The sequence below is a fragment of the Bufo gargarizans genome, chromosome 4 (assembly GCF_014858855.1).
Source record: "Bufo gargarizans isolate SCDJY-AF-19 chromosome 4, ASM1485885v1, whole genome shotgun sequence".
Lineage (NCBI taxonomy): Eukaryota > Metazoa > Chordata > Amphibia > Anura > Bufonidae > Bufo > Bufo gargarizans.
In genome coordinates, this window is record NC_058083.1 from 437,406,914 (window position 1) to 437,432,374 (window position 25,461).

General features: G+C 42.2%; 1 protein-coding gene across 1 annotated transcript in view; it reads left to right on the forward strand.

Annotated features, from left to right (window-relative positions):
• XRN2 (5'-3' exoribonuclease 2) overlaps positions 1–25,461 on the forward strand; it is a 64,956-nt gene that overhangs the window by 26,371 nt on the left and 13,124 nt on the right. The window contains exons 9-23 of the mRNA XM_044289853.1: positions 1,687–1,844; positions 2,049–2,123; positions 3,901–4,034; positions 4,150–4,207; positions 4,308–4,415; positions 4,499–4,543; positions 6,367–6,498; positions 10,302–10,387; positions 13,150–13,285; positions 18,245–18,352; positions 19,006–19,095; positions 19,770–19,842; positions 21,504–21,587; positions 22,131–22,228; positions 24,723–24,802. Of these exons, the coding sequence (XP_044145788.1) occupies positions 1,687–1,844; positions 2,049–2,123; positions 3,901–4,034; positions 4,150–4,207; positions 4,308–4,415; positions 4,499–4,543; positions 6,367–6,498; positions 10,302–10,387; positions 13,150–13,285; positions 18,245–18,352; positions 19,006–19,095; positions 19,770–19,842; positions 21,504–21,587; positions 22,131–22,228; positions 24,723–24,802 (1,465 nt within the window). The remainder of the gene's footprint in view (positions 1–1,686; positions 1,845–2,048; positions 2,124–3,900; positions 4,035–4,149; positions 4,208–4,307; positions 4,416–4,498; positions 4,544–6,366; positions 6,499–10,301; positions 10,388–13,149; positions 13,286–18,244; positions 18,353–19,005; positions 19,096–19,769; positions 19,843–21,503; positions 21,588–22,130; positions 22,229–24,722; positions 24,803–25,461) is intronic.

Sequence of the window (25,461 nt, forward strand, 5' to 3'; positions counted from 1 at the left end):
CAAAAAGAATCAAAAGTGAAGTGTAAGCGCAATAAGTGACAATGTATGAATATATACAGGACAGGAATCGGTTACCCATAATGTGTCTCCTCCGGGATGGTTCCGACCACCGATGCGCTTTTCGGTGGACCTTCATCTGGGGGTAGCGTCATCACTGCAGGACACACACAATATACTCACAACCACCAATCATAACACTCCAACCTAATAGTAACTAGATTATTAAATGCACCTGAATTTGAAATCTCACAGGGAAGGAGCTGCACGAATGAGGTGAGAGGTGTCATGTGACCTATCCGTCACGTGATCGCATATTGTCCCATGACACAGGCAGAACTCACAATGTAATTGAAGCGAGATCCATGCCGGCGACTTCAGATGGATACATGCGTATGCGCAGGCCTGGCGTTGCCCTTTTTGCGTTATAATCAATTAAGCATAATTATTCACAATAGTCGATGGTTATTACAAAAAAGGACCAATAAGATAATTCAAGAATTGCATGATTATATAGCACAGTGAAAAATAAATGATTATATTAATACATTAATTGCTGCAAAAAAAAAGCCTAAAGTGAGTTAGAGAAAGAAAGTATAGAGTTAGAGAAAAAATACTGAATAATAAATCATGATTATGTGAAATGTAAAAATTCGTAATTATGTGGACACACTGATTATAAGTTGCAGCACATAGCGCATAATGCAAGTGAGTGAGTACCAAAATAGAAATAGATGAAATGTGCAAATTATGCCAAAAAATAACATAATAAAAAACAAATTGAATTAATAATAATGGTGGTTGTAATATTTTTATTTTTTCAAATTTAATATGAAATAAAAAATAAACAAATAAGTACAATAATAGTTGCATAACAGTACACATGGATGGAGCCCAGAAAAAATATAAAATAGAAGACAAAGTGATCAACGTAAACAAATTAAATAAAATGAAGAAAATTCATATGTCATTTTTGTACATTATGGGTAACTGATTTCTGTCCTGGAATTCAGTCATTGCCACTTATGGCACTTTATTTTTGATTCTTTTTGTGGACAGATTTGAATTGTTTCCATTGTGTCCTCCTGGTTGTCGCCCTTTCCCTGAACGTATACTAGTTTTTAACTTATGTATTAATTTATTTACTAATAAAATGTATGTTCTAAGCAGTCTGGCAACTTTTTTTATAGGTACTATTATGCTATTGCCATAGGCTTGCACTTTGAGTAATATGTGATTAGTATGAGATTTATTTTTTATTTTATTTATTTTTCTCATTGATTACTATAAATGGAGTCCCCTTTTTTGGTTTATACCACATAGATACAGACTGTTTGCAAGCTCCTGCCCTCGCTCTGCTTAAGACGTCACACTACTGCGTGTGCCTGTTCTGCCAAAGCCTTACATTGCCGAGGTATGCCAGGCTTTAGCAGAGCAATGCTGGTAAAGGCAGGAGCAGCAATGCTTGAATAAGCCATTGCCAGAGATGAGATGCTATTTTGGTCTATTAGGAAACGTTCCATTTCAATCAAGAATGTTTGTCTATCAGGAGGCTTTGTAGCTAGACTTGGACAATGATCAGGTCAAGCTCTGTCCATCTTTGCCTTCATACCTATAATATAAAAGTGCCAAATAAGTTTGTTACAATATTCTGCTTTTAAAAAATATTGCTTGCTTCTTTATTTCTAGCTGACCTCATCATGCTTGGACTAGCCACTCATGAACCCAACTTTACCATCATCAGAGAAGAGTTTAAGCCTAACCAACCAAGGCCATGTGCATTATGTGCTCAGTTTGGCCATGAGCTAAAAGAGTGCCAAGGAGTAGCCCGTGAGAAAAAGGGAGAGGTAAGACCTTTGTCAGCCATTAACAGTTCTTTGTGCATTGCTTGTGACTGGGAGGATTATAAAGTAGGACATTTTCTCCTATTGTGTTCAGAAATAACTGCTGATCAAGTGGTTTCAAAAATTGTTAAATTTTTTTTTTTTATGTTGGCATCTTTACTTTTTAACCATATTTTGTATTTCTTTTTCTCTTCTCCTCCTTGTTAGCATGATGAATTTGCTGGTAGTCCCCCAGGGTCTGGGCAAGAGTTTATCTTCATTCGTCTTAGTGTGTTACGTGAGGTATGTTCCTTAAAGCCTCTCAACATATCTGCTTCTTTTTCCCATCCTGCCCCTCAAACTGATAACTCCTCCTCAATTCAACCATAAAATACACAAACAGATGTCTGTATACTGAGAGACCAGGTTATAGTAGCTATCCATAGACTTATATGGAGAGATGAGGGGGAAGCAGCTGCAGAGTAAGAGCCATAGAGACAGTGTTTTACATTCTCTTTCCAATTCTATATTGACAGCAGCTCTGCTCATTACAGTTGTATAATGTCCTTCAGCTACTGATTCTGAGGGTGTTAGAGAGAGAGAGAGCAAAATATCCCCTTTTGTGTGTTTTTGTTTATGGGGGACACAATAGCAAGACTACAACCTAGCTCAGGAAGAACTGACAGAGGCCTGCACAGGGGAAAACTGGTAGAAATCTAGGATAGAAGTCCTATAAGGGTCCATTCACAAGTTCGCAAATGGGTTCACATCCGTTCCGCAATATCGGGAACGGGTGCGGACCCTTTCATTCTCAATGGGGCAGGAATGGATGCAGAGAGTACACTGCTATCCGCGTCCGCAATTGCGGGCAAGAATAGGCAGTTCTATGGGGGGTGCCAGCCCGGTGTATTGCGGATCCGCAATACACCATGGACGTGTGAATGGACTCTTAACGGCCAGATAGTTATTCCTCTAGTAAACATGTATGACAGTTTATTTTGCCTGAAGTCACTTGAAACAATAGGTACTCTTTAAAGTGGTTATGCAGTGGTATTCTGTTGATGGCCTATCCTCAGGCTAGTTCATCAATATTAGATTGGCGGGTGTCTGACTCCCGGCCCCCCAGCGATCGGCTGTATGGGACGAGCAGTTACAAGGTAGCTGGCGTGTAGTTGAACTTTGAAGAGGATGTAGCTCTCATACAAGTTTTAAACAGCTGGGGTACCAGAAAGTCGGACACTCACCGATCAGATATTGTCAGTCAATATTATACGGCTGCACAACCCCTTTAAACTTATTTGCTGTTTACACTGTAATGTATTGTATGGTCATGAGCCAAACCGTAAGGCTACTTTTACATTACAGTTTTTCTTTTCCGGCATTGAGATCCGTCACAGGGGCTCTATACCGGAAAAGAACCGATCAGGCATATCCCCATGGATTCTGAATGGAGAGTAATCAGTTCAGGATGTCTTCAGTTCAGTCATTTTGACTGATCAGGCAAAAGAGAAAACCGTAGCATGCTATGGTTTTATCTCTGGCCAAAAAAAACTGAAGACTTGCCTAAATGGCATATTTTTTTTCCATAGGAATGTATTAGTGCCAGATCCGGCATTCAAAATACCGTAATGCCGGATCCGTCCTTCCGGTCTGCGCATGCGCAGACCTTTAAAAACGAGAAAAAAAAATACTGGATCCATTTTGCCTGATGACACCGGAAAAACTGGACAGGAGCCTGATCAGTCTGAGAAAATGCCTGATCAGTCTGAGAAAATGCCTGATCAGTCTGAGAAAATGCCTGATCAGTCTGAGAAAATGCCTGATCAGTCTGAGAAAATGCCTGATCAGTCTGAGAAAATGCCTGATCAGTCTGAGAAAATGCCTGATCAGTCTGAGAAAATGCCTGATCAGTCTGAGAAAATGCCTGATCAGTCTGAGAAAATGCCTGATCAGTCTGAGAAAATGCCTGATCAGTCTGAGAAAATGCCTGATCAGTCTGAGAAAATGCCTGATCAGTCTGAGAAAATGCCTTGCGTTTGAATACCGTTTATACGTGCTAATGTGGTAACCTGTTTTTCAGTATCTGGAAAAAGAGCTGACCATGGCAAGCTTGCCTTTTACATTTGATTTTGAAAGAAGTGTCGATGATTGGGTCTTCATGTGCTTTTTTGTTGGCAATGATTTCTTGCCACATCTTCCCTCCCTTGAAATCAGGTGAATTATTATTTTATTTTTTTGGGGGGGGGGTGTGGCTGGGGCAAAAAGTGATAAACTTTACATTGAATTTTGAACTTTATTTAACTGGCCTAAATGTTTTATTTTTTCTTAGGGAAGGTGCAATTGACAGACTTGTAAACATTTACAAAACTGTTGTGCATAAGACCGGGGTGAGTGAGCTTGGCTTTTTATTTCATTTTTACCTTTTATATACTGGAGACATTAGGTAGTCTAATCAAATTTGTAATAATTCAACATTTTGCTTTGCAGGGCTACCTTACTGAGAGTGGGTTTGTGAACTTGGAGAGGGTGCAGATGATCATGCTGGCTGTTGGCGAAGTCGAAGATAGCATTTTCAAAAAACGAAAAGAAGACGATGTGCGTTTTCATTTTAGATATGTTGGTTTATAGTTTCTCAGGTCTGTGCTTTTTAATTTATTTTGTGTTATTGATCATTGTAGGAGAACTTTAAGAGGAGACAAAAGGATAAGAAAAAGCGAATGAAGGTGAGCTGTATATTTAACTTGCTTTGGTTTATTGGCTTATCATTTTGGGTCTTATTTGGGATCACCTGCCACCCTATCACATTACGCATTATTAGTCTGTGCTTGTAGTGTAAAGGAAGGCTTTTGTATTCACATTGTCATGATAACATGACGTTAGGAAGAGTTGTCCATGCCACGGAGAAGGGATGTCACGTGTCTTCATCTTCCCATTGATCCGTGTAAGCTGTTAAACTACATAGAGACAGGGAAGACACAGATAATGGTTTAATGCAACTAAATAAATGTTGCTTACAAAAACCACAAGGCAAATGAGTCATATTTCATACTGCATGTACTTGCCAGACACGTTCATGCAAAATACTGCCTTAAGGGGTATCCCCATCACTTTTCATACTTGCCTGCGTCCAGCGCGACATTCACTTCCTGGATTCGGCTGGGCTTGATTGACGTTTTCTCCTGGCCGGGCCACGCAATGTCCTGAACGCGCACTGTACTAAACTGGCCAGGAAGAAGTCGTCGTGGTGCATGCGCAGCGGCGTGCGCGTTCAGGACATTGCCCGGCCGGGAGAAAATCTTCAGTCTTCTGCGCAAGCGCACCCCGGCCGGATTCGACAGGAAAGGTGGCCGTAACCAGGAGAGACTAAAGACAACAATCGGGTAAGAGGGGACTTATTTTTTTCAAAAAGGGTGGGAATTGGGTAATGTATTTACAAAAAATATCACTTTCAAACCATTAACAGATTTAACAGTGATCATTCTGATGGGAATAGAATTTAAGAATCAGAACTTGTATTACTACAAAGCCATTAAAATCTTTAGTTTTCATCTGTTCACCCTTTAACTGCCTCCGTAAACACCCTAGTCATTTCCTCAGATCCTATATGCTGATGCATCACTTTGTAACATCACAAAGAGTAAAGGTAGTGCAGTGCAAGCACTTACTGGCCTCTTCTGCATAAAATGACTCCTTTCCTGGCCCTGCAGGATCATGCAACCTGCAGTCTGACCCCGGACTAATACCGGGTCTATTGGATGGATATCTGGCTTTCACTGTGAAGACCTGTAACTGGGGCTCCAGTTATTTAGCATATTACAGCAATATTTTCTCAGCAATGTGGGCACATAAGAACATGGGACCAACACAGATGCCTTCAGCTGCCAAGCGCACATGGAACAGGTCAGCCAGTGTGATGGGTACAAATCTGTAGACAGATGCCCTTTAAACAATGGAGCTGCATGGCTCTTCAACTTTGAGAGAACCAGTGTCTGCTATTTGATTGTAATGAACAAAACAATAGCAGGTCTTGGAGACCAGCTACAAAAAATGCTGCAGAGCCTCCTTTAAGAGTCTCAATGCAGCAATCCAAAGTGCAAAGCTCCCTGAGAAACTGTAATATGCAAAATAACTGGAGCCCCAGGTATGGGTCTTCAAGGCAGTGGAAGCCAGATATCCCTCAATTGAATATACATTGATTATAATGGGCCGAACTGATGTCTCACACCACAGCCCCATTGTTTTTGCAAATAGTATGTAGTGCTAACAGCATGTTTTGTCAGTGTTCAATAAATGCAGGTTGCCGGGAAGCCCCTTCAAGTTCACACTTTATGGCTGCTTTTTTAAAGCGTCATTAATTCCAAAGTGCTGTGTATGTGAAAAGGGGTTTACATACAGTACATAAGACGCATATAATACACGTAAAACATAAACTGAGTGAGCAAAGGAAGAGAGGACCATGACTTTTTTTTTTTTTTGACGCAGAATGTTCATGGCGCAATGACCGAACTTAGTTATTTAATGCTCTTCTTTTTTTTCTTTCTTTTAGGGGGGACACAACAGGCCAGCTTTTACTCCCACTGGACAGTTTGCCCCTCAGGCACTAGGTCGCAATATGTCCACCCCTAACACCATCGTCAACCCAAGACAAGCTGCCTTTCAAATGAGAATGCACGACTCTGTAAGTATGGGCTCATTAACGGTCTGTTTTTTGGTCTGCAGATGTTCTTAGAATCCCAACTTTTTATTTTTTGGCCTTGGTTATTATAAATCATAATAAATTCTTTGACAATGTCATAGCCAAGGGGTTGCTAATATTTTAAGAGAAATGAGTTTAGATATTAAAGGTGTTGTCTCACTGCAGCAAATAGCATTTATGTAGAGAAAGTTAAAGGGATTCTGTCACCTCCCCTCAGCCCAAAAACGATTTTAAAGCAGCCATGAAGCACAGCTTACCTGGATTAGGCTGTGCTCTTTTATCTTGAAATCCGTCCAGCAGTTACTGCAAAAAACGACTTTGATATGTAAATGTGTCCTGAAGGTGCCCAGAGGGGCGTTTTGTTCTTCTTAGAGAGCCCAGTACCGCCCCTCTTACAGTGCCCAGCCCGCCTTCCTTGTACTGTCTAACCGCCGCCCCCAGCCTGCCACAGCCTCTCCTGCCTCTCCTCCCCCTCCCTCACGCCGAACGAACTCTCGCACAGGCGCAGGCCCCACTGAGGGCTGCGCCTGTGCGATCAGCAGGAGACTGAGGGCAGCAGCTTCATCTTCGTCACTGGGCATGCGCCGAGCCCAGTGACGTCCGATGCTCGCTCTTCCCTGCTGACTGAGGGAAGAGCGAGCATCGGACGTCACTGGGCTCGGCGCATGCCCAGTGACGAAGATGAAGCTGCTGCCCTCAGTCTCCTGCTGATCGCACAGGCGCAGCCCTCAGTGGGGCCTGCGCCTGTGCGAGAGTTCGTTCGGCGAGAGGGAGGAGAGGCTGTGGCAGGCTGGGGGCGGCGGTTAGACAGTACAAGGAAGGCGGGCTGGGCACTGTAAGAGGGGCGGTACTGGGCTCTCTAAGAAGAACAAAACGCCCCTCTGGGCACCTTCAGGACACATTTACATATCAAAGTCGTTTTTTGCAGTAACTGCTGGACGGATTTCAAGATAAAAGAGCACAGCCTAATCCAGGTAAGCTGTGCTTCATGGCTGCTTTAAAATCGTTTTTTGGCTTAGGGGAGGTGACAGAATCCCTTTAATACAAGGCACTTCCTAATGTATTGTGATTGTCCATATTGCTTCCTTTGAAAAAAAAAATTCCAGCCAGCAATCACATTATACACTGCTTGTTTCCATGGTTATGACCACCCTGCATGGTGGTCGTGCTTGCACACTATAGGAAATGGCTTATAGCTTATCCACGCTTCCATTGTCCTGGCCACCAGAGAAGCTGGCTCTTTTTCCCATAGTGTTCAAGCGCAGCCGCCGCTGATGGATTACAGGGTGGTTGTAACCATGGAAACGAGCAGTGTATGTTGTGATTGAAAAATGAATCCAGCCAGTAAAGAAAGCAATTACAATCGCAATACATTTGTAAGTGCTTTGTGTACCTGATAAGTGCCATTTGCTGAAGTGAGACAACCTCTTTAAAGCCTAGGTCCACATTTGCAACCAATTTATATATTTAAAGGGTTTCTACCACTTAGGTGTCACATATTTAGCTGTCAGACACTAGCGATCCGCTAGTGTCTGCTCTGGCCAACCATCCTAATATAATTGCTTTTGGGGCGGTGGTTTGGCTAATAAAATTAGTAATATGCTAATGAGCCTCTAGGTGCTATGGGGGCGTCATTAGCACCTAGAGGCTCCGTCTACCTTCAGAAACTGCCGCCGCCGAGCGCGTCCCTCCAGCCCGCCCATCTCCTCCTGAATGCGATCCTCCTTGTGAGCGTATGTATTCTGCGCATGCGCAGTGAATGTCTGACCGCTTCCTTGCTCAGACATCTCCACTGCGCCTGCGCGATGACGCCATAGTGCTCCGAGGAACAGGCGCAGTGGAGATGTCTGAGCAGGGAAGCTGTCAGACATTTACTGCGCATGCGCCGAATACAGGCGCTCACAAGGAGGATCGCATTCAGGAGGAGATGGGCGGGCTGGAGGGACGCGCTGGGCGGCGGCAGTTTCTGAAGGTAGACGGAGCCTCTAGGTGCTAATGACGCCCCCATAGCACCTAGAGTATCATTAGCATATTAATAAAAGTAGTTTTTTTAGCCAAACCACCGCCCCAAAAGCAATTATATTAGGATGGTTGGCCAGAGCAGACACTAGCGGATCGCTAGTGTCTGACAGCTAAATATGTGACGCCTAAGTGGTAGAAACCCTTTAAAAAAAATGGATTCTGTAGAAAAAAACGCTTTATTTAAGAGATGTCCACTTTTGTAAACCATTTTTAATTAACAGCAATGCATCTAAAGAACACGAATCATAGCCACTTTTGACAAGATAGAAAATTTGCAATGTAGATCTGTCTCTCCATGGTAACAGACTACAGACCCTGTGTAGTCTGAATCAGCACCCTACTTGTCACCTGACCAGATGTATGCCAGTGTGAAGTGTAGGTTAAAAAAAAGTGTGGCTGCAGAATCTGACTGCAGTGTCTGTTAGGCCTCTTTCACTCAACCGTTTATTTGTTTTCCATTTACGGGCCGTTTTTTGTTGTCCGTATACGGAACCATTCATTTCAATGGTTCCGCCAGAAAAACGGAATGTACTCCGTATGCATTCCGTTTCCGTATATCTGTTTTTTTCTGTTCTGTTGAAAGAAAATATAGGTTATAAGGGAAAATAATAATGATCGGGTCTCCATCCCGATCGTCTCCTAGCAACCATGTGTGAAAATTGCACCGCATCCGCACTTGCTTGCGGATGCTTGCCATTTTCATGCAACCCCATTCATTTCTATGGGGCCTGCGTTACGTGAAAAACGCACAAAATAGAGCTTGCTTCGATTTTCACGTAACGCATAAGTGATGCGTGAAAATCTCAGCTCATGTGAACAGCCCCATAGAAATGAATGGGTCGGTATTCAGTGCGGGTGCAATGTGTTCAACTCGCGCATCGCATCCGTGCGGAATACTCACCCGTGTGAAAGGGGCCTTAGGGTTTATGCCTCCACAGCTGTGCTCTCAGCAGAGAACAGCAACCAGTCACATCCACTTGAATGGAGCTGTCCTGCGTGTCCCCTATACAGTGAGTGAAGGGAAAGACCTGTTCAGGCAGCACCGCCGCCTCTTTATTCTTGGGCCCCTTTCACGAGTGAGTTTTCTGCGAAGGGAACCCGCACTAAAACCTGACCCATTCATTTCAATGGGTCTGTGTACATGAGCTTTGTTTTACGCATCAGTGTTGCATGAGAATCGCAGCATATTCTGCATTTGTCACGCAGCCCTGGCCCCATGGGTCTTCAGTGAAAAACGCATCGCATCTGGATGTAACCTGGATGCAATGCGTTTTTCACTGATGGTTGCTAGGAAATGTTTCTAAACAATCCGTGTTTTTGTTTTCTTTCCCCACACGTGAAAAATGCCTCAAAACGGTTTGTCCCTGCGCAGAGAAAACTGAACTTGCTTGCAAAATGGTGCAAGTTTCACTGAACGCACCCTGACACAATCCATATTGTTTGTGTGAAAGAGCCCCTAGGGTCAGTGAGTGCCCTAGAGATAGGACCTGTACCCATTGTGAAATACTGGCATGTTAGTGATGTGCCATTACCTTAAGACAGGAATGCCCCTTTAAGAAAGAGTGGATTTAGCTAATACTTGACATCTAATAATGCCTTCCACCAGTGAGCTGAGGGTAAGGCAGGATATTTCACAACTGCTAATATAAGGCGAGCTCCTGTAATATTAAATCGTATACGTTTCACCTTGAGGCTTGTGTCTGCGGACTTGAGGCACCGTGCCCTTTGCATACCTCTAATTTCTGCACGCTCTCTGCCATCAGAATCCTGGAAACACCCAGTCTCCGGCAGGAACAAAGAGAAAAGCCGAGGACAGTGACAGTGAGCCCGAGCCAGAAGATAATATCAGGTGAAGCCATTTTTTTTATGCATCACTTTGTTAGCAAATTGCTGAATCTGAGTAGAGTCTAATGAATGCCATTTAGCTTATGGCAGCAGAGCCTTTGGATAATTTTCTATGATCTTTTTATCCAGCAGTAATTAATATGGAGAGTAACAATATTCAATAAATTCCAGAGAGATGAGTAAGCTAAAGCTGTTAAATCCAAGTGTCTAGATTAGTATGCACGCTGGCTTTCTTTCTTCATGCCACTTTTCCCTTTGAGACCGGGCGCTGCATTGGCTAGACTTTGAATCATTTTGATTTGATTATGTGATCTGAATACCAGTGTTATTCCTGATGAATATTAACCCTTAAGTTCAGTTGCTGTAAGCGTGTCACATTACCGCATTTCAATGGGGCATCTGTTTAGCATTCCTTTTGTGCTGCTTTGATCTGTAGGCTGTAAAATTGTACTTCAAAAATATAATTGTGCAGGTGTCTCATTAACACCTAACATGTGGCTTCTGCGGACTGTTTGGTAATATTTGGCAGATTATTTTACCTTTTCATGAGAATGAAAGGCAAAGTAAATGTGTGGATACATTAGTGCTTGTGTTGCTTTCGGCTGCCACATGGCTTTGTATTTTTGCAATGTACAAGAAAAATGTTCAGAGATTATTTTTTTTTTTGTTTAACCCTTATTTAACCTTTGGTAATTTTGCCCTTCTTGACCCTTTCTGTTTTTAATAACTTTGGAATGCTTTCACTTAACCAATCCATTCTTGGTGTACTTTCGCACTAGTGTTTTTTCTTTTCCGGCATAGAGTTCCATCCTAGGGGCTGATCAGTTTTATCCCCGTGCATTCTGAATGGAGAGCAATCCGTTCAGGATGTCTTCGGTTCAGTCCTTTTGACTGTTCAGGACAGAGATAATACCACAGCATGCAACTTTTTTATTTCCGGCCAAAAATCCGGAATACTTGCATCCATAGGAATGTATTAGTGCTGGATCCGGCATTCAAAATACTGCAATCCCGGATCAGTCTGCCCCCATCTTGGCCCAGTTACATTGCATAATATACGATGTGCAACAGGCTGACCAGATGTACAGTTTTTACTTTAAAAAAAATCTTGACATTTTATTTTTTATTTTTCTTGGTTAGAGTCTGTCAGCAGTTTTTTTGCCTGTTAAGCATAGAGGCTGCTCACAGGGGCTTGCAGACCGAATTATCGCTGCATTGTCGAAAAGCACTTTATTCTAATATGCAACTGAGCTGTTCATTGAGCAGAGGGTGGCCCATCACTGTAGATGGTGTGAACAGCTGTCCATCTGGGTGATGATGCCACATGTCATGGCCGTGTAACTGTTTGGTTGAGTCAAAACTGGCATGCAGTTTTTGCAACAACATGTCTGTATATGGCGGGATGAAAGGAAAATCTTTAGGCCGATGGCTGTCTGAGATGTTTGACCATGACTCCTTATACACAAACTTTATCCCCTATGGACAAGGCGATGTCATAACCCCTGAAAAAGCGTTGAGCTACAGCATGCTGCATTTTTTATAAGAAGCAAAGAAAGGAAAAAATACCTAATCATAAACGGCAGTAGCAAAGAAGCACATCTGTGGCCTTTAATATTTCCCATAGACTTGCCATGCAAAATAAACACCAAAAAAGACAGGGGTGCTGAAAACCTGTGTGAAAGCTCCCCAAGAGGTTGCTGGCCCTACATTTCCTGGGCTTTACGCTAGACACATAAAAATGGAAGGTGATGCAACTCGGTAGGGCTGTATGATTGAGTCAATTCAATTAATCTTTAACCATTTTAGTTGACATGGACCAGGGATGCCCAACCTGTGGCTCTCCAGCTGTTTCAAAACTACAACCCCCCAGCATTTCCAGACTGCCTACAGCAGGAGAGCCGCAGGTTGGCCATCTGATATAGACCATGGCCCTGATTTATCATACCTTCACTTCAGAATTCTGCTGTCAAAAAGTCATACCTCACTGCAGTTTTGTTATATGGGCGGGAGAGTGGGTGTGGTTAGCTATGTTAATGAGTTTCACTCCAGATTTATCATTGCAACTTTTAGAAAAAGTTGTACTCTCACTCCAGGAGAAGGGTGGAGTAGGAAAACTGGAGCAGCTTCTCTAGACAGAAGTGTTAGGTTTAAGGACCAGCCAAATTTATCAAGCAACAAGTAACATTTGATAAATGTGGCACAAAGTACTCCAACACAGACTCAAGCAAAACTGACTTCAATTGTTCTCCAAATGTTCTCCCGGCTGTTTAATCCCCTAGATGCAGCGGTCAATAGTGTCTGCAGCCTCAAGGTAGTTAGAGGAAGGGTGCTCACTTTGTCCCCCATGAGCCCCCTCAAACACAATTACAAGGTGCAGATGCGTTGCCATGGTTGGTGGGAGCTTAACAAGTCCCTTAGGCCTGCTATGTAGGTCTAGTTTAACTATGCCACAGGCACAGCTTAAAGGGGTATTCCAGTTGTTAGATACCGATGACCTATCTTCCAGCCCCCCCACCGATCAGCATGACCCAGCTGTGCAGTCCGGCCACAGCTGAAGACATGGTAGACTTTCAAGCTTGCTTCTAGGTTCGGGAGCCTATGCATAGCCAGATCATGAATAAAATCAGAGTTCTGTCTTTTCGCCCGCTGTGTATGCGTTGTTCTCGGCAGTTAGATGTTACGTTCTTGTATATGGAATTTTTTTTAAACCCTATTTAACAAAATGCGGATCAAGTTTTCATTATCTGCTGGTTGTCATTTATGCAGGTTATGGGAAGATGGATGGAAGCAACGCTACTATAAAAAAAAATTTGATGTTGATGTCTCTGATGAAAACTTTAGACGCAAGGTTGTGCAGTCCTACGTGGAAGGTCTTTGTTGGGTGCTCCGCTACTATTACCAGGTACATGTTACACATTAAAGGCACGTCCATTATTAGCTGCTAATAATAATCCACTCTGTAAACACTGTTCCTCCAACTGAACTTCCATCAGCTCTTTGCTGCACGTCAGTAGGGTGAATAGACAAAATTGCAAAGAATTGCAATTATTTAATAAGCGGCTGGCAAGCTGTCAAAGGAGCAGTCAGCTGCTCGCCCTGCAATATTGTGATGTTATATGAAGTGCAGAGTAATTGAAGTGATCAGTGCCTGATGAAAATCTTTACATAATTGAAATGTTAGACAAAAGATTAGTTACAAATATAGAGGAATTGTACAAGGCTGCCTAATGGGCATTTGCATTCCTGTGGAGAAAGGTAGGCTTGTAATGTATCTAGTTGAGGAAAGCTAAAGTTTACCCGCTAAGCAACAGCTGTCACACTTATCTGCTGTGTGTGTAAAGTGTTAATATCATTTTCCATTAGCCATGCTGGGCTCTGTCATTATTGTTAAAATGATCTTTTGCAGTAGTTTTGACTGTCAAGCTTTTCACGCTGAGGCCTGTAGTAACATTTTATCAGAATAATCATGACAGTCAATTACTGCGATTACAATTTCCCTCTGTCGTTATGCTCTTCAGAAACACACCTACACACACGCACCTACACCTCCCTCCTTCCTTTGGCATTACATCAGTACAAAAAGAGAAATGGTGCTGTCAGGGGTTGACCCATGCCCTTTAGTTCTAGTGAAGTGAAATCTCAGTGCTTCAGCACACCAAACCTTTTGGACAATTGTCTGCTTCTAACTCTGTGGGAACAGTTTTAGGGAAGGCCCTTTTTCTGTTCACTAAGCAAGGTTCATAAAGGCATGGTTGGTTGGGTTCAGGGTGGAAGAACTTGACTAGTCTGCACAGAGCCCTGACCTCAAACTAATCGAACGCCTTTGGGATGAACTAGATTGAAGGCAGATCCTGGTGTCTGACCTCACAAATGCTCTTCTGGATGAATGCGCACAAAATCTCCACACAAAATCTAGTAGAAAGCCTTCCCAGAAGATTGGAAGCTGTTGGGCTACTTTCACATCTGCAGCATTAGGCCTCATGCACGGACATGAAGAAAAAATCGTTTTGGTGTCCGCCTGGCCGTGCAGACCCAAACGGATACGTCCCGACTTACAATGCAAGTCAATGGGGACTGATCCGTTTGACGTTGACACAATATGGTGCAATTGCAAACGGATCCGTCCCCCATTGACTTTCAATGTAAAGTCAGGAGTCCCTATTATACCATCGGATCGGAGTTTTCTCCAATCCGATGGTATATTTTAACTTGAAGCGTCCCTATCACCATGGGAACGCCTCTGTTAGAATATACTGTCGGATATGAGTTAGATCGTGAAACTCAGATCCGACAGTATATTCTAACACAGAGGCGTTCCCATGGTGATGGGGACTCTTCAAGTTAGAATATACTAAGAACTGTGGACAGGACTGCTGCCTGGCAGCCCCCGATCTCTTACAGGGGACTATGATACGCACAATTAACCACCCTCAGGTGCAGCACCTGAGGGGTTAATTGTGCTGATCACAGCCCCCTGTAATCATGGATCATGGATGCAGACAGCACACGGTGTACTGTCCGCATCTTCTGCGGCCCCTTTGAGTTAAATGGTTCCGCATCCGTTCTGAAATTTTGCGGACACAAACATAGGATCATCTGAATGAGCTCTAAAGGGAGTCTGTCGCCTAATTTTCTCAACCCAAACTTTAACATAGTTAATATGCACAGTTCACAAATTATACTTTTTTGAATTTTGAAGTGAAATGCTAATGAGCTTGCAAGTGCCCAGGGACGTTTTCTATTGCAGCAGGTACCCAGTCCCCTTGGCATTACTTGTCAATAACTCCTCCTCCATCTATCTGTAAACCTGCTTACATCACTGTTTCTACGCCCGAAATCCTGCTCGTGTGCACATCACCGCTTGGCCCGCACATGTGCCGTTTAATGCAATTTTCCAGTTAACTTATTTTGTACCAGCCTGATCATTGATGCAGCTGCCTACAGTGGGTATAGTGTGGCGCATGCCTGGGCCCTGCAGTGATGTGTGCAGGTGACGTGTACCCAGGGTTGGCAGTGATGTGAGCAGGTGCAAGATTTCAGGAGCAGAGACAGTGATGTAAGCAGGACACTGGGCAGGCTTACAGACAGGGGAGGAATCATTAGCAAATGGCATGGGGGGGTCTGGGTACTTGCAGCAATAGAAACCGCCCTATGGCATTTGCAAGCTAATTTTCATATTTCAAGATTCATTTTTCAGCATCACAGCAGGCAAACAAGGGTACAATTTGTGAAATGTGTGTGAACTACATTAGTTGACAAACTCCCTTTTATTAAATCACATCTTGGCTGTGGAAGAAAGATTCTAATATACTTACTTTCTCAAAGTTACATGGATTGGACACTTGGGGACCTGGTCATGTGGTGATACGCTGCTCAAAATCCTTCTCCTGTCGTCAAGTTTTTGCTAAGTGTCCTGTCTGGCTGACCGATGGGGATGTCACTTCTGCTGTGGATGGGGCCATAACTACTTGTGCAGACTCCCAAATCCTTTTAATCTGCGCAGTGTCCCAGGGAAAAGAATGGCACTGAACTAGTCTGTAGCAGAAGTATCGTCCCCATCAGTCAGACTGGAAACCTGGAAAATGTGATGCCTGCGGAAGCAAAATTTTCAGAATAGAAGTGTCACATGACCAGGTTCCCCAGAGGTCGATCCCTACAACGGAGACAGTAAGTATATTAGCAACTTTTTATTATCCACAGGTAAGATGTAAATAATTAAAGGGGGTGTGCAGGGCTTAGGATATCGATGACCTATATCCTCGGCTCTTTACTGTTATCATGCTCGCTATCTAGATGCTAGCTGCAGCTCTGTGTAATTGCACCTTCCTCTACCAGAATGGGAAAGCAAGGTGTAATTACTCTGCACCGCCGCTTCAATCTAGATGGTTACCATATTAACAACTAAGAGAGTGCGGAGGTTGAAAGAGCACCGTGGCCTTTTCAAACATCTGACCGGTGTTGATGTCTGGTATAAGAGGCCTGCCAATCTGGTATTGATGACCTGTCCTAAGGCTAGGTCATCAATATCTAAGCATTCCTTAACCCCTTTAAGGTGGTTTTGTAAAGCCCGCTGGGTCCCAGAAGACCCACTTTAAGTCCCTGGGGAAGAAAATGTGGTGGTCTCACTTTAGTTTTAGATGAATAGGAACCATTGGTCTGTCCTGATGATAACATTTTCTACCAAGTGAAAGAAAATATATACAGGTCCTTTTAAAAAAATTAGCATATTGTGATAAAGTTCATTATTTTCTGTAATGTACTGATAAACATTAGACTTTCATATATTTTAGATTCATTACACACCAACTGAAGTAGTTCAAGCCTTTTATTGTTTTAATATTAATGATTTTGGCATACAGCTCATGAAAACCCAAATTTCCTATCTAAAAAAATTAGCATATTTCATCCGACCAATAAAAGAAAAGTGTTTTTAATACAAAAAAAGTCAACCTTCAAATAATTATGTTCAGTTATGCACTCAATACTTGGTCGGGAATCCTTTTGCAGAAATCACTGCTTCAATGCGGCGTGGCATGGAGGCAATCAGCCTGTGGCACTGCTGAGGTGTTATGGAGGCCCAGGATGCTTCGATAGCGGCCTTAAGCTCATCCAGAGTGTTGGGTCTTGTGTCTCTCAACTTTCTCTTCCCAATATCCCACAGATTCTCTATGGGGTTCAGGTCAGGAGAGTTGGCAGGCCAATTGAGCACACTAATACCATGGTCAGTAAACTATTTACTAGTGGTTTTGGCACTGTGAGCAGGTGCCAGGTCGTGCTGAAAAATGAAATCTTCATCTCCATAAAGCTTTTCAGCAGATGGAAGCATGAAGTGCTCCAAAATCTCCTGATAGCGGCTGCATTGACCCTGCCCTTGATAAAACACAGTGGACCAACACCAGCAGCTGACATGGCACCCCAGACCATCACTGACTGTGGGTACTTGACACTGGACTTCAGGCATTTTGGCATTTCCCTCTCCCCAGTCTTCCTCCAGACTCTGGCACCTTAATTTCCGAATGACATGCAACAGTCCAGTGCTGCTTCTCTGTAGCCCAGGTCAGGTGCTTCTGCCGCTGTTTCTGGTTAAAAAGTGGCTTGACCTGGGGAATGCGGCACCTGTAGCCCATTTCCTGCACACGCCTGTAAACGGTGGCTCTGGATGTTTCTACTCCAGACTCAGTCCACTGCTTCCGCAGGTCCCCCAAGGTCTGGAATCGGTCCTTCTCCACAATCTTCCTCAGGGTCCGGTCACCTCTTCTCGTTGTGCAGCGTTTTCTGCCACACTTTTTTCTTCCCACAGACTTCCCACTGAGGTGCCTTGATACAGCACTCTGGGAACAGCCTATTCGTTCAGAAATTTCTTTCTGTGTCTTACCCTCTTGCTTGAGGGTGTCAATGATGGCCTTCTGGACAGCAGTGAGGTCGGCAGTCTTACCCATGATTGCGGTTTTGAGTAATGAACCAGGCTGGGAGTTTTTAAAAGCCTCAGGAATCTTTTGCAGGTGTTTAGAGTTAATTAGTTGATTCAGATGATTAGGTTAATAGCTCGTTTAGAGAACCTTTTCATGATATGCTAATTTTTTTAGATAGGAATTTTGGGTTTTCATGAGCTGTATGCCAAAATCATCAATATTAAAACAATAAAAGGCTTGAACTACTTCAGTTGGTGTGTAATGAATCTAAAATATATGAAAGTCTAATGTTTATCAGTACATTACAGAAAATAATGAACTTTATCACAATATGCTAATTTTTTGAAAAGGACCTGTATATCCCAACCTTCCCCAGGATTTCCCTCCTGTACTGAACTGTCGGTGTGTGCATTGTAAACCTGTTTAATTTATTTATTTTTTTTACCCAGGGTTGTGCTTCTTGGAAATGGTTCTTTCCATTTCACTACGCTCCTTTTGCTTCTGACTTTGAAAATATTTCTGAACTCTTTAAAGAATTTGAGACGAACACCAAACCAGTAAGTGCCCTGAAAAATCGTAACTGTGCTGTCGGTCAGGTCTTATGTGCTACTCTGTTGCAAGGGAAATGTAGTATTGCATACTGGTCAGTCATACATGTAACACAGTGGCTCATATTTACGGATGTATGCGCCTAGAGCGTATTGTAACCTGCAACACAATTTAATGCCAAATTGTCACAATTTGGCACGGTTTGGTGTATCTAGTTTTTGATGGGAAGGGTCATGGCTTTGCAGGAATAATGTGTGGCCTAAGAAATTTGCATACAAAATGCGCCAGGATTCTGGCTTAGTCTGAAGTGAGCCAGTCGGTAGGTTGTGTAAAGCAAGCCAAGTGTGTGCCATGGATTTATCATGGTGAAAAGCGATTTTGACATTACAGGAATGGATCCTTTGCAGTCAGTGGTAAAAAAAAAAAAACGTGGAATGCCCTACTCCAAGAAGTAGTAATGGCAGACACTAGGTCCGCATTGATAATGGCAAACTACATTGAGGGTTTTAATTTAACAATTAATGTTGCGTAATTGAGAAATGTTGCACTTGAGATGTCTGTTTTCAACCTGTGTAACCATCTGGTAAAATTGTGTGATCCTATGTTGCGTGTTTGTTCTACATCTGTAATCTACAGTGATCTTGTACTCTTGTTCACATAGTTCAAGCCACTTGAACAGCTGATGGGAGTATTTCCGGCTGCTAGCGGTAACTTCCTACCTGTCACATGGAGACGACTCATGAGCGATCCAGTAAGTTTTTTTTTTTCTTTTTTTTTTTTTTTCTTTTCTTATGAAAGGGATTTTTCATTTATTTGGCTGATTTAAAATAATTTGGGAAATTTGATAATGGTGGCTATAGGTCATCAGAGATCGCACAATTTTCCCCAGAAGAGTAAGGATACTCTTAGCATTTTGAGGAGTATCTTTAGCCAAGGAAGAGTGTGAAAGTTGAAGCAGGTCAAATACATAGACCTACACTTCACATCTTTGGAGGCTGCAGTTGGAACCAGACAAAGCCTTGTATGCAGCACTTTTTTTTTTTTCTCCTGGTAAAAAGACAGGATACTGAACAGACTCAATCATAATCAGTGGGGTCTGTTCAGCTCCATTTGGGGTATTTAGGTTCACATCACCTTTTATGTCACACTTTTAACATACACAAAAAAAAGTATATGTTAACGAACGCCTCAGACAGATAGACCATCAATATCAAATTCCTAAATGGCCCCTTTACGCTCATATCTGGGGCCCGTTTGTTCACAATACTTCTGTTTTCCCCAGCTGATGCACAATCACCAGCATATTTCTTATGTTATTTTATAAATCCTTTCTTGTATCTTCACTATTTCATGTTATTGTCTAAGCAGTAGGGATTTAAAAACCAGAAATCTTTTGTATCATCATATTCCTAATTTTCTTAACAGGAATCTAGTATAATTGACTTCTATCCTGATGACTTTGCCATCGATTTAAATGGAAAAAAGTTTGCCTGGCAAGGTGAGAATCATACTGAATCCTGGCATTTTATTTTTGGTATACCTTTACTAGTGTGTTATTTGCTAAAAGCAAATGCTGAACAAATATACTGTAGTCTCAGAAATACCCAGCACAAGCCTAACATTTCAGGAGTTGCATGATGTACCAAGGCATCACTCCACCTGCTTTTTGTGCAGTCTTTCATCTCCTTGGTGGCATCTGATCTTAATAACGTTCTGTATAAAGAGCAGTCGGACAGCTCGAGTATTCCAGATTCTTGGATCAGTTTTACCCCTGGCAACTCGAGCATGCGGGCGCAGATGAAGGACAATTGAAAGAGGGCCTACAGGAGGCCTCTGTTAAGTGCTGATTTTATCCATATAGAAATGCAGTATGGATGTAATTACTCTACAACTGTCAGTAGTTTTGCAGTATTTTGGTACATATGTCTGAAATGTATGCTTATATAATGAATTTCTTAACGCAATATATAACTACTAGTCAACCTTGTCTGACCAATTCTAATACTCTAAAGCTGCTCATACACTTGGTATGAATGTCACTGAAACGGCTGATTTTGACAGTTTCGTCTTATTTCTATATTTAAAAAACAAAACAAAAAAAAAACACTTTTTTGTTTCCAATGTCTGTTCGATTATTTGAGGGAGAGACTGGTCATATTCCAGCCGATATTGTATGTTTATGGCCATGTTTAAAGGGGTTGTGAAGCCAGTACATATTGATGACCTATCCTCAGGTGGCGGTTTGACTTCGTCCATCTGTTTGGAGAGGCGCCAGCGCTCGTACGGGTGCTTGATGGAACAAGCGCTTGTAATCGCGCTGCCACTGTAAGCGAAACAACACGCGGTGTAATCTTGAAGAGGAAGTAGCGCTCATACGAGTGCCGCTTTCTCTTCAAACAGCTGTTCGGCAAGGAAGTCGGAGCCGTGGTGATCAGATATTGATGACCTGTCCTGACGCTAGGTCATCAATATGTATTCGCTGCAGATCTCATTTAAGTGTCTGTACAGACTGTGTTCAAACCTTCCATTGAAGAAATATGTTGGGAGGATTTCCATCTGACGGAAGGCTTTGACGTGTGCCACTTGTAAAACAAATGTATGCCACATGAAATATGGGGGGTGGTGCGTTGCAGCAGCCCACTCTGCTGTGCAGTAGTTAAGATATACCAATGTACACTGGCCCAACAGATGCAAAAAGGACCCTCTTGACCTCAGTTGGTGAATGTAGCCCTTTGGATGTGTTTGGAATATAAGGCAAACCTAGGGCTCCAGCGGACTGCGCACAGAGCGTTAGGCTACATGACAACAATAAGTGGTGCAACAAGGAGGGTACAACTACACTGCTGCATGTGTATTTTTTTTATAATGATAGTCAATACAGTGCGACAGTTGCACAAAAATCTAACTTGCAGTGCTACATCATTGGCTATCATAAAAAAAAAAATATTGCGCGACCTGTGTATCCCTAGCCTTAATGTGATAGTTACTTTGAAAACTGGACAGCTGGTTAGTGGACAACTTGCTTGATGTGTGGTAAGTAAAGTTGCTGCTTTTCCCCTCAGACTTTGTGAAGTTGGCCTATATTGCTTCCGGCTCATTAGTCTCCTTACGATTCTCCTCGCCTTCTTTAGTTAATTGATTGCTTCCTTTCCCCTTCAGGTGTTGCTCTGTTGCCATTTGTTGATGAGCGGCGTCTAAGAGCGGCTTTGGAAGAGGTTTACCCTGACCTCACTCCTGATGAAAGTAAGATTATGATATTCGCCTGTGTAGCCTGTGTAATCACGAAGGTTTTTTGCATTAGCGTACTTGTCGTTTATGCTCTGCTAGGCTGCAAATGAGCAAGATATAATGGATGGCTGCTATTGATTGCCTTTAAACAAATTGGTAACCTTTTGCTTCATAGATGATTTAATTGCAGTAAATTGAATGATCCTTGATGCAAAAATGGAGCCTTGGTGGGTACAGAGTAGAATAGAGGCACCTTGCATTAAAACTTGTTAATTAAACTCTCATTTGCAGGTTTCTTGTGTGACTTAAATGATCTGTTTTCACAGCAAAGCCTTTTTATGAGTATCTGTTAAAACCACAGCCACCAAACAATTAGAAAAAGTGGGAATTTTAGCTTTATAATTAAGTTTTTAAATTGCTTTATGAAAGCCGAAAATCATACTTAGAAGCGAATTAGCGCATTTGGATTATGCATTAATGAATTTAATGGCAGCTGTAGAAGATACACTCAGAATAAGGAATGGTTTGTGCTGAGCGGTGTTTTTTGCTTTGTGTTAGAAAGAAGAAATAGTCTTGGCGGCGATCATCTGTTTGTTGGGGGAAACCATCCCCTGAACGACTTCATACATGAGCTATACAAGACCAATGCTACAGAGGTACGTGATTGTCCAGTCATTCGTATACTAATCCTAAAGAAATATATTTCGATACTGTAGTTTATTCATCTTGCTCTTGCCACCTATAAACTGGCAGAAAATGTTTGCGTTTCGCATTGACCTTGGTAAATGCTGTTCGCATAAAGTATTAAAGGGGGGGTTCTCCAGGACTGAACCTTTGTTGACCGTCCTATACTTAGGATAGGTCAGTATCTCATGGGTGTCCAACTCCCAGCACCCCCACCAGTCAGCTTGAGCTTCAGGTGCTGGAACCTGGTGAGGGTCAAGTTGACAAACCTGTGAATTTCTAGTGCCTGTTTCTGTTTTTCTTGAGAACAGCTGATCAGTAGTGTTTCGGGAGTTAGATCCATACCAATCTGATCTTGATGACCTAACCTAAGGATAGGCGATTCAGTCCGGGGGAATCCCCTAATTGGAAAAAACCCTCCCGAAAATGTCACTCTTTATTGTAAGCTTAGAATTTGTCTGAAGTAAATGTAGTTGGTCTGCAACTCGGGGGGACACAAGTGCATTTTATTACCCCTTTGTGACATGACTAATTTTAGCCTTTAGTCCCCTGTGTTTCAACGGTCATGACCTTGAACTTCGTGGGGCGAGATGTAGTTTTTTTAGGAACCATTTTGAGGTTCATGTAGTGCATTAAAGAGTACCTGTCGCCGCTCATGACATGCCTGTTTTAGTAGCGTCATGCGTTCCCCATGTAACAACAATTCTGGAGCATCTATTTTTATGTCTCAATCCTGTGCCATTCCTTAGTATTTCTGCTACCAGTTGTAAATGTATAGCTAGCAGTCTTCAGTAAGGGTACAGATGGGTGGTACCATAGAGCCATAAGTAGAGATGCTCCAGAATTGTTAGTACGCGGGGAATGCATGAAGCTATTAAAACAGGCATGTCAGGTGCGGTTAAAGGTCCTCTTTTTAAATGTATTTTTTTTAGGGGGAAAGATAATAGCATTTTTAACATTATTGTGTGGGATTAATTTGTACACTGTTCGGTATAAATGTAATTTTATTCTGTGGGTCACTATCATTGATGCCCAATTTATATATATATAATATATATATATATATATATATATATATATATATATATTTTTTTTTTTTTTTTCTTTCTTCCCTTCCTTCCTGCAAACTGTCAACTCCCCCATTGCCTCCTTCCTCAACTAGTCTGGCTGAGATCACAGCCAGCAGATGGGGGGGGGCGGACTTTAAGTTTTTGTATCTTGGCTTGGTAACGGCTATAGATATGACTGGTCTTGTTTGAAAGTCGACCTAAGACATTATCGTCTCTACTTCGGGAGATATAGCTGTTAGTATTCGGATCAGGAGTGAAAGTAGCTGAAACCTGCTTTCACTTTCAGCTAAAACTCCCAACAGATTTTCAAGCAGCTATATCTTTCAATGTAGAGGAGATCATGCTGCGATTATGCTTTTTTTTTATTTTATTTTGAATCCGAAGACATTCAGCTTTCATTTAAAGAGGACCTTTCACCTCTCCTGACATGCCTGTTTTTTAATAGCTTCATGCATTCCCCATGTAATAACAATTCTGGAACCTCTATTCTTATGGCTCTATGATGTGCCATTCCTTTTATTATTTCTACCAGAAGTTAGGAATGAATTACTATTAGCCTTCAGTAAGAGTACAGAGGGGAGGTAACCAGTTGGGGGCGTTTCCCTGCACAGTCTGAAAATGGCAGCACTGATTGGATAGAGAGTCTGTGCAGGGACACCCCCCAACTGATTACCACCCCTCTGTACCCTACAGAAATTCAATTATAACTTCTAGTAGAAATAAAGGAATGGCACAACATGGTCATAAGAATGATGTTCCAGAGTTGTTACATAGGGAATGCATGACTCTATTATAACGGGCATGTCAGGAGTGGTGAAAGGTCCTCTTTAAGACCAGTCATATCTCTAGCTGTTACTGAGCCTGAGATGTGAGGCAAGGGCTTACCCCTGCTGCCCACGCTCTTCATTTTCTCAAAGCCCGATCAGAGCTTGGGCAAAGCTGTTAAGAGATTCATATGAAATTTTACCCAACATGGAAGCTCTGCTTTTTAACTTGGTTGAACACAGGAATATTCATTATCTAGGATAATTTCTGTCACATTTTTACTTTCCCCTTTCTTCCTCTAATTGGCCTATATGGCTGTAAAAAAAAAAAAGATTCTGTGTGATTTATTGTCACAATGGGGTTGACCCTGCTGACAGATGCTCTTTAACATAAAAACTTGATTTTAAACAATAGGTCATTTAAACATTCCCTTTAAAACCTTTTTATTGGCGCACTCTCTTCAGACATGGGATATTTGGAAACTGGTAGTTGCTTCCCTGAGTACCAGTAATTTCTGTAGTTTCTCAAATTGTAATTTTACTTATTTGATTGCACATTTTCTTTCTGTACTGTGAGCGGTTATGGTGAATATAGACTGATTTTGCGTATGTTTGTTAAATTACTTCCCTAGCCAACTGGAATGCCGCCAGAGCTGTGCCATGGAATTCAGGGAATGCTTGAAACTGACGATGGCGCCGTCCTTCCCAATCTGTAAGAATTTCTGGTGATGCTTTTCGTTGTCTTAATTTACATGCACACAGTAGGTCAGTAAGCAGTGTGAAAAAATAAATAAATATGTAACCTTTAAAATGTCCCACCACTTCTTTAACGCCTTTCCAGTTCATGTCTGTCCAATCCCTGCTGGTCCTGCATCAGTCTCATGCCACTGTATCCAATCACTGGCCCACTTTGCTGAGCTGTTCATCCATATATGATCTGAGGCCAGAGATTAGCTGTGACGTCATGTCATTCTTACAGGCTCAGCAGCATAGGACATTTTAAAGGTTTTTCAAAGTTTTGTATTTTTATTATTTTACACTGCACCATGTATAATTTTAATACATATTGGCATTAATGCTATCCCCTTTAAATGCATATTCATTCATTAGGTCCATACATGCACAAAACATAGACATTATGCATAAACTGTTGACATCAAGTTTAGTGTGATCACTACTTTAAAGGTTTTTTTTTCGAGACCTTTTATATTGATGACCTAACCTTTTGCATAGGTTATCAGTATCTGATTGGTTGGGGTCCAACACCTGGGACACCCACCAAACAGCTCTTTTGTGAAAAGGCACCGGTGCCTTTTCACAGGTTCCCTGGGCCATGTGATGTCATGTTCATTGGTCAGATGGCCTAGTCGC